General features: G+C 38.3%; 1 protein-coding gene across 5 annotated transcripts; it reads right to left on the bottom strand.

The window, feature by feature from the left end:
* Window positions 1-1,884: 1,884 nt before the first annotated feature.
* skor1b (SKI family transcriptional corepressor 1b) lies at window positions 1,885-8,457 on the bottom strand. 5 transcript variants are annotated; one of them, XM_046864670.1, is made up of 9 exons: window positions 8,003-8,457; window positions 5,226-6,972; window positions 4,772-4,859; window positions 4,580-4,690; window positions 4,369-4,440; window positions 3,629-3,703; window positions 3,430-3,504; window positions 2,760-2,825; window positions 1,885-2,470 (listed from the first exon to the last, which is right to left on the bottom strand). In XM_046864670.1, the coding sequence occupies exons 2-9, from the start codon at window positions 6,960-6,962 to the stop codon at window positions 2,373-2,375; spliced, it is 2,322 nt and encodes a 773-aa protein (XP_046720626.1). In that variant the 5' UTR covers window positions 6,963-6,972; window positions 8,003-8,457; the 3' UTR covers window positions 1,885-2,372. The 5 variants fall into 5 exon arrangements, with proteins under 5 accessions (XP_046720626.1, XP_046720627.1, XP_046720628.1 ...); XM_046864671.1 differs by having other exon boundaries at window positions 1,885-2,467; XM_046864672.1 differs by lacking the exon at window positions 2,760-2,825.
* Between the last annotated feature and the right edge of the window lie 1,418 nt (window positions 8,458-9,875).

Below are 9,875 nucleotides of genomic sequence, written 5' to 3'. Positions count from 1 at the left end.
GTACGCAAATAGTATTGATACTAGTTTGTGCCAGATTTTATTTCCAGAGTCAAATCGTTTTCATGGACCCCTTATACAATTTCCACACATTTAGATGTAGAAACCCTGTTTATCTAACAACATGTCCATATTTTATATAAAAGTATACCTACATCGTTTTTTGTTTGTTTTTGTTCTATAAATATTTATAGAATATCAATTGGATTGAAATTAACATGTTTTTAATCTACATTAATCTAAGCAAATAAGCAGACGATTTCACTTAAGAAAGCTAAATAACCATAACAATTGTACGATTTTTTTTTTTTACTGTGATTTTCATCATTGGTTTGTAATATTTACTATTAAAAGCATGACAGTAAAAGACTGCCTGGGTATTAATCACACACTCCTCGGGCCCCTGATGGCGCTCCACAATACCCACCCTTAGCAAATTCACGTTTTTGCTTTCTTCATAATACAAGTATAAAGTTAGTTTCATTTATTCATTCGTTTAATCAATTCATTAATCATTTATTCATATTTACAGCAACAGCTAACTTTTATCCAATTGTCTGAACTCGGGATTCAAACATGCCTAAATACGCTCTGTGTTTAAAACAGAATATTTGTGTCAAATCAAATCAAATCAAATTTTATTTGTCACATGCACATGCATACAGGGTACGACATGCAGTGAAATGCTTATTACGACGGTCCGGCATGAGGGAATAGGATGGGGAGAAAAGAAATACAAAGAAAAAGAAGACTGATAAATAAAATGTAGTAAAGTGTGTTGGTGTGAATTAGCATTATATACATTTATTGGATATAAACTTCAATAGCCTATATTTAGATACCATCTGAAGTTACTTTACATTGAATAATATGTAAAAAAAAAAAAAAAAAAAAGAAAGAAAAAGAAAGTGTCCATTAGATGGCGCTATAAGACAATGTATTACAAACGATTCGTTATTTAGTATTAGGTTAATCCGTTGTATTTATTTAATGAAATTAATATGAATGACGTTAATAAAAAACAGACATAAACAGACGTAATCATTTACGAACATAAAAGTTACTGAACACTGAAAGCTAATTATATTTTATTTTGCACTGCTCTGTGAAGCAGACTGAAAGATAGATATTAGTTTTCTTTTATTTGACCTTTGATCATTTTCAAATATAGCTCCGTGTGTGTGTGTGTGTGTGTGTGTGTGTGTGTGTGTGTGTGTGTGTGTGTGTTTGTCGTAATTTTATTTTATTTCTATTATTTTCTAGTCTCATTTCTGTTATGTGATAGATAGTGTAGCCCTGCACATCCTCTGTATATATGGTAATGCTGTGCAGTGCTGTGCAGAGGATGGACTACAAGTAGATCTGCATGTAGGTACCTACTGAGTATAAAAGAAGGTGTAATATTGCACTCTGCTTTCTGATGCATTACCATTCTGCTTTTATGCTCTTTATGACATAAGATCATCATATATGCAATAATTATATATCATCATATTTGTAATCATCTTTAAATAAAAGCACCATTTATATGGATGTGGGGTGTTAACATGTTAAATAATGAACTAAATTAAATAGTTACATGAGGAATTATTAACCAATAATTAATAATAGCTGAAAATGTGTGTACTTTGTGTGTGTAAAGGTAGTCCAATCTCATTTATATAAATGTCCTAAAATATGTCTCGACTATGTCTATGTTCATGTACATAATTTGCTGTGAAACATACTATGAAACACTGAGATGTGCGCTGTAACTCCCAGGTCTTGCTTCAAGGCTGCACTCTTCAATTCAGAAGTGAGTAATAACACAATAGTTATCATTTTTACCAGTTATCAGTTTAACAAGATAGTTTAATACATGTTTCAGTCATCAGGTTAGCTGTCAGCGCTGTCTATTTAAAGTGCTTTACATCAATTTGTACATTGTTTACACATGATAACAAACAACATTGATGAACAACATAGATGAAATAAAACTGTTAAAAATACGTTAATAAATAAGTCAGATCTAATGTAAGAAAGTGCCCTAAAATTTTAACAACAGAAAGAGTATCACAATAAATAAACTATATTACATAATATATGCATTGCACAAAGCCACATTTTTTTTTCTTAAAAGATGGTAGTTTTTTCAGTGAAACCTGTCAGTGTTTCTCATTGAGCTAGATTTGATATAAATGATACAGTTCATACAGTAAGCTTTTTTTTTATTCATTAAGTAATAATTACAGTTTGAGATCTAGGATACTACCATACACACTTGCTCATTGCAGGCTGATAACTAAGGAGTCCTGTTGGCTGTGAATGTTGTTTTTATTGGTAGATCTATGTCCCTGTCTTGAGTAGTCTTATTTGAGAAGGAGAAGCTGAAGGCATCATGGTGGTAGTAGAGGAGGCTTGAATGTACAGGTCCCAGAGCAATGACGAGGGGTCAGCATCTTACACGAGAAATGATGAAGTGCGTCGTGAGCTTCTGGGAAAAAAGGGTATGGATCGCTTAAAACAACAATCAGTTTTTTGTGTACGTGTGTGTAAGAGATAGAGAGTGAAAAGAGGGTCAAAGGAGATACAAAAAAAACATTCCTCATAAAATCCTGTGATGTGTTGTAAACTAAAAACTTTAAGCAAAAAGAGAAGTATGTGATCTTGAGAGCAAATGTCTGCAGCAGTACAGAAAGTGTACTTAAGCACTTTCTTAAGCAGGATATTCTCACAGTGCCTAGCTCTGGTTATTATTTGCCTTTGCTAAAATCATTGATTACCTTTTAACTTCTGTTGAATAGCATAACGAGCCTTTCTTTCATGGTCCAACTCGCTGCACAATATGTCTGAGCAGGAGAGACAAAGAATGACTCAGATATGAAAGGCCAATTATCCTACCTCATCTACTCATCTTCAGATTTAGCTATTCAGATGTATACATTTTAATACTGAGACAAGTCAGCAAAAGAGCTCATGACCTAGGAAATTGTTGAAGGAGTTTCCTCGCATTGGACACCATAGTGCCCACTGTATTACTAAACATGTTAAACAGAAAAAAACTAATACCTTCTTAATTTTTTTTTTTATTCTAAAATGAAGGATATTCAAAACATAATAATCAGGAAACAAAGTTAAGCCTAATTTTAAATTAATCTAAACTCCTTGTGGTGTTCTAATTACACATCAAAATGTAAGTAAGGAAAATTAATCAAACAATTATTACTCAATCGAATAAACAATTTACTAAACTTGAACAAACCCATGTGAATTTTTGTTGTAAAAACACTGATTGAGTTTGAATAACTGGTGTTGCTTACAGTATACAAACAATTGGACACATGGAACATGACAAAAATGAAAATTAATGTATTATTATTATTATTAAAGGTTTTATTAACTGTCACTCCTGTGGATGTGTGGTAAACATTTTTTGGAGCATTAGGACCTCACCTCTAACAATTTGCAGCTGCTGGACCATCTCTTCTCGATATGACAGTTCCCTTTTCATTTGGTCTTGAAAGTTGTCTAGGAACAAGGATTGAAATGAATCTTTATAATTACAAAAAAATTACCAGATACATTACGAGGAAAAAATACTAGGGTTTGATTCTCTAAAAGAAGATTCAAGCAAAAAGAAAAAGGAAAATACCTTTCAGACTTTGGAATTCCCGTTCCAGTTTTTTTCTCAGCTCTACTTGTTCCACAAGTTGTTTTTGTAGCTCTTCTGTCAAAAATAATTGTTGAACAGTCATTTCATCAGCATTATTTAGAATTCTGTTGTTATGATGAGTTTTTTTAGATGTTCATAAACTCTGATTATTGAAATGATGCTGGACAAATAAAAAGCATATAATAAATAAATAAAATGGCATAGAAATCTAGTTAAAATTATTAATAGTTAAATAAATATATATACATTTTAGCAGCATAAAATATTTGGCCTACTAGTCAATTAAGCTTAATAAATGAATCAAATCAATATATATATATTTTTTTATTACTGGTTAGAATTTTTATGAGGAACATTTTGCCCCAATGTGCATTTTTTTCAATTTCTAAAAAGCAATGCATTTCAGGACATGTCTATAAACACTATAATGTAGGCAGTATCACAGCCTATCCATAGATTTTCTTTTTGCATATAAAGATGGGAGACATACTATTATCAGCTAAAGATCATCAATTTGCAGTTAGATACTTTTTATAATTTATAAAACAAATAAATTATTTCTTGGTTTCTGTCTGGTCACTGGGTCAGCTCGTTCTTTATTAAAGTAAACCTTTTAAATGAGGACCCACGTACCAAATTATTGTTATTAATGTTATTATTATTATGATAATAATTATTTTTATTATTATAATTATTACTATTACTATTATTATTATTACCTTTCGCCATATTTTCGATGTTTTTTTCAATCAGTGACGCTCTGCCCGTGTCACTGCGTATAGCTTCCATATCTGGACGCAGAGAAATAAATAAATATATATATATTTTGTTTGTTTTTTTGTGCATTCTTTTTTTACACGAAATGCTTACAATTTCATTTGAACTTTGATTTGATATTTTCCCCACGCATACCCGACTTCTGAGTCTCACCTTCAGGTTCTCTCGGGCCTCCTTCAGCAGCGCTGGTGTGCTCGTGCGCTGTTTTCGGGGACGTTATTTCCTCCACTGTGGATGACGGCTCCTCCTCGTGCGCGTCTTTAGCTGTAGGAGATACACATTGTGTGCGTTAAATTCAAGCGGCTCGAGACGAAGAGAAAGAAATTTGTGCACGGTGGAGCTCACCGCTGGAGTCGCGCTGGTAAGCAGCTGTCGAGCTGAAACACGGCGCACTCATCTGATACATGGGCGCGATCCTTTCATGCGTGTACACCTGTAAAATAAACCCAGGCAATTAGTGACAATTATTTTCGATTTGACTATATCTTTGCACGCCTCTTGTGATAGCAAAAAAATACGATTTGAATAAATTCTTAGTGGTAAAAAAACACATTTGCATACACAATTTCGAGCGCACAATGGAAGAATGACCACTTGACCACTTAGAAAAAGTAACTAGAATTAATTAGCAAATTTAAGAAGCAATTACAATTCTCCTCGTATTACCATTACAAAAAGCATTACATAGAAAGTGTAACCCAGACATTTAATATAAGTGATTTATATGCATACAGAAGTATTTGATTAAGGGTTTCGCTGTCTGAAGTGTTGATATGTGTGTGGATGATAAAACACTCACTTCATAGCGCGTTGTATGTTTGTTGCCCTCCAGCATGGGTTTGTTCTGCTTTTCTGCCTCGCTCGTGTGTGTAGTGTGTGGATCGCTCATCGCAACCGTCCGGCTGGATTCTTCTCCTTGACCTTTCCCTCCATCGCCGTGCACGTGAGCAGACAGAGCTGGTGGGCTGTGGTGGTCGTCCACTGAGAGCTGAAGGCATTCTTCATCTTCCTGCACTTTGTGTGACTCCACGTCCACATCTGGGTCCTCCGCGCTGTCGTCCACGTCTGGAGAGGCCGACCTGTAACTCGAACTCTCGCTCAGGAAGTCAGGTGACAGGTAACCGGGCCTGGTTCCTGAATACGGGCCTCTGTTGCCATACAGCTTTGCTATACTCTCTGTGTCCTTAACGACAGGCCTGAAGGCCGACACGTAGCTCGGTTTCCTTGGCATGCTTTCCGTGGGTCGGGTCTCATCACCGGATTTGTCCTCGTCATTGCGGCTGGACTGCGTGCTGGAGCAGCGCTCGGTCTCCAGCAGGCTGTCTTTGGGGGTGCTGGCTCCTCTCCTGTCACTTGTTTCTGACGCCTCGAACTCGTGCTGCCGTGCGCAGAGGACCTCTGGAGGCGGTTTCGGTGGCGCGTGGTGGTAAGGAGGCATGGTCAGACCACCTGCCGTTGGCCAAAACATGGGAAACGAAGGGTACGCGCTGTCCTTCGCGCCTGGCCAGAACACCCCAGGCAAGTTCGTTTTGTTCTGATCTCCCACCACGCCGTCGTCTTTCTTTTGACAAAGTCCAAACGCCTGGAAGCCGTAAGGATGAGGGAAGAGAGGTGGCGGAATCTTTTGCAGCATCCCAAAACTCTTGCTAGGTACCGGGATCACGGGGTAACTGCGGATGCCACTCGGGATGGGCACGGTGGCTCGGTCGTCTTCACGACGAAGGGTTTTAAGTGGCACCTCAGATGAACTCCCCTGCGCTCGACGCACGGGGCTTTGGGATTTCAGCGGGGACGAAGACTCGGACCCATGTCCAGGCAGTGTCCTCTTCCGGCTGCCTCCGTTAAACATGGCCTTCACGTCCTCCCAAGCGTGGATCACGTCTTCTGGAGAGTTCTTGTCTGCGAGCTTTAGGTGCCGTCTCCACGAGTTGAAGTTCGCCGCGTCGGGCTGCGTGTATTTAGACTCGGGCGTGCGATGGGAATGAAATATGAATTTGTTCGGTGAAAAATACATGTTACAGAGCGAGCACTTTATGCACTTCGCTCTCGAGCTGTTATACCGCGCGGGTATAAAGTTGCCGCGGGAGCCCCACGCGCACTCGTGGGACACGTCGAAAGCGAAATTCTCGGGCAGTTTGGGCGGGTTGTGTTCGCCCAGGAAGGACTTGCAGAGGCGCTCTGCTTCACGCTTGGTGATCATCCCGCAGCGTCTTGAGGAAATGGGCATAGCGCCTGCGCGCCTCAAGATCTCCAGCTGAACTGGTGTGCACTGCACACAAGTGATGCCCAAAGCCACACGCCGGTTGTGGATTTCGTTATAACTATAGTTCTTTAAAAGTGTGTTGGAAATTTGGGCCAAACACAGTCGTTCCTGGCCATCTATGACCAAGGAGACGATGGGTATTCCGTACAGAGAGGTCTCGCTGACTTGGTTGGGTTTGAGGGTGCTGCCGGTGTAGGACTGCAACTCCTGCTTCGAGTTTGGTGAACAGGTGGAATCTCTTCCGGCTGATAGCTGACTCGATATAGATTCCATTCCTGGAAATCTGCAGACACCACACACTTGTTACAAAAGGCCAAGGTTTGAAACATAGAAAGCTAATATCAATAACAAATGAATGTGAAATATCTCTCTGTTTTAGCTTGCTTTCGAGGGTCAACATGTATAGCATAAAAAAAAACAAACAAACAGAGGAAACACTCGGTGCCTTAAAAAAATCTGCATAAGACAAAATGTAAAATATCTTATCAATGGACGAAAATCGAAGTATGAATTAAAAGATAAGTAAGACTGATAATAATAATAATAATAATAATAATAATAATAATAATAACTTCAATAATAATAATAATAATAATAATAATAATAATAATAATAATGTAGGGCCACCAGACTAGAAATATAAAGAGTAAATACACAAAAGAAGCTGCTCCTTATAAAAGAAATAACAAAGATCTGCAACAAACAAATCAACACTCGTTTATAAGACATTTTCTGTAGAAAATACAGAGAAACTTCAGGGCTCATCAGCAGCACATGACTTTTCCTTTAGGCTTCATTAATTCAAATGAACAGAATCTGAGTGAAGATGTTTATACTGAGATTATCCTCATAATTAGTCTTAATGAACTCGTTTTGTTTGATTCAAATTGTATTCGTCTTTTTATAGTTATTTGATAAAAGATGGATTGAAATGTTCTGTCGTGTTGAATATGATGAAGTAATTGTAGCATGTAGTTATTATATTTAAAAAACATTATGATCAGATGCGCGTCGGAAGAAGGCGATATTCTGAGCCTTGAGAGCTTCACTATCATTTCTAAAAGGATTTGATTGTTATTTGTATTATTTTTCGAAGTCTGGGGGGATTTTCGCAGTAATGACACACAAAATGTACACGTTTGGCGAGAAAATGTAGAATTATTCACTTGATCCGTGTTTGGTGCCTCAAATGCTTGGATTTGGACTCGAAACATTTGTAGAAGAATCCAAAGAAAAATGCATGCAAATAAAGTGATGAAATATGAACTCGGAGGAAATGTGAAGCTGATTTTATAAAGATTATAAACACTTACCTTATTTGAAGAGAAAAGAAGCTCTGAGACTTGTGTGTGGAGATCTCGTCAGCCGCCTCGTCTTAGAAATGCGTGTGTGTGTTTATTTATTTGTTAATTTATTTTGTTTGTTTTAGTTAATTTTCTTCCCCTCTTTCTTGGTTTCCTTTTTGATTTAGAGTGTGAATCCGCGCGTACTCGGCTGCGTGAAGTCGCGCAATGCGTGTTCAGAGCGCGTGGCTCCGCATGCTGCAGTCCGCGCACGGTGTCCGCGTGCCAGCGCGCGCCTTTATCACGCAAAGCGGCTTGCGGATCGCAGAGATCGAGTGACAGCTGAACGAATAGCGAGGCAACTCCCACTTAGCGCCGGCGTATTTACATTAAGCATCCGCCTCCGGGACCAATGGGAAAAAACGATGGACGCTGCTGTCACGCGGAGGCCCCGAGACGCGCTGAAGGTTCACCACGTGATCTTTACCACGCGTGTGTTTGTGTCGCTTCTGTGAGCGGCGTGCACTAGGTGACAGAAGCCTACACGGTACCTCGCTCACGTGTTTGATTGGATGAACTAGAGAGAGAGTTCAGTCGAGACTCATCCTAATAATATGGAGTGAGATTTCCAAAACGCATCGCAAGTCCTCATGTGGTGGAGCAACAATCACGCTGATCTCTCTCTCTCTCTCTCTCTCTCTCTCTCTCTCTCTCTCTCTCTCGCTCTCTCTTTTAATCTTTGTTTATCCTTAAATAAGAAAGTTTTTATTTGTGACAAAAATAGTTTCGATCAACATGTAATCTATTGCTCTTAATACACGAATAATGTCCCTTTTCTGTTGCTAATCTAATTTGATCTGCTGTCATTGTTTTATTTGAAGCTTTAAGCTTTTAATCTTCACTTTTTCCAAGTCAAACAGAATCACTGGGACTTGTTTAATGAATATGTGGCATTCTAGCAAACGCCTAAAAGTGTACAATATCCGGTTGAGCTTCGTAGTGAAGCGGTGTAGGTATTCCAGGCGTGTACATTATTTATTAGTATTTATAGTGCGATCAGTGAGCAGTGTCTCAGCACAAAAGCCTCGCACAGGGATATCAGTGGCCGGTGTTTGACTCCCTGTCATCTAAAGTTCACTAAGCGGCTCATCATCACAGCCGGAGAAAAAGAAAACGCAGTTCAAACCTGTTTAAAAACCTTTAAAAAAAAAAAAAAAAAAAAACCTTAACATAAATAAATAAATAAATAAATAAATAAATAAATGTGCTTTTTTTTTTATATAACCGTAATTCGTCGTTGCCATGCGTCGTTAATCAATAGAATATCCACTGTTTCAATTAAATGCGAACAAATGATAAATGAGTTAGGTAAAAAAAAAAAAGAAAAAAAAAGAAAAAGAATGACACCATCGCCTTGAGCTCTTCCATCTGCATTCGTTTAAGAATAAAACATTGTTATTGAAATGATGAGCGCCGCGGGACTTGGTAAACGGTGAGTGTCTCCAGAAGCGATTTGGAGCGGTGCATGTGTGCATGGGGTCTTTCTCTCTCTCTCTCTCTCTCTCTCTCTCTCTCTCTCACACACACACACACACACACACACACACACACACACACACACACACACATATGGTCCATTTCCCAGGACCAAACTTTCAGTCATACACTTAGACCATATGACACTTGGGGTCATTTTAGTCCCGGCACGCCAGACCACACCAATGAGATATATTGAGAATAAGAAAATTATCTTATGCTGTGTTAGAACAAAAAACCCGACACTGAGAGAAAAATGGGTATGAATGAATGAATGAATGAATGAATGAATGAATGGGTGTATAAAACACCTTTGGAAAAAGTAAATAAGTTTGAGTGTGTTTGTGATAAGCTCCTTGCTGCGCCT

The sequence above is a fragment of the Silurus meridionalis genome, chromosome 13 (assembly GCF_014805685.1).
Source record: "Silurus meridionalis isolate SWU-2019-XX chromosome 13, ASM1480568v1, whole genome shotgun sequence".
Taxonomy (NCBI): domain Eukaryota; kingdom Metazoa; phylum Chordata; class Actinopteri; order Siluriformes; family Siluridae; genus Silurus; species Silurus meridionalis.
This window is presented reverse-complemented; position numbering and strand designations above follow the sequence as displayed.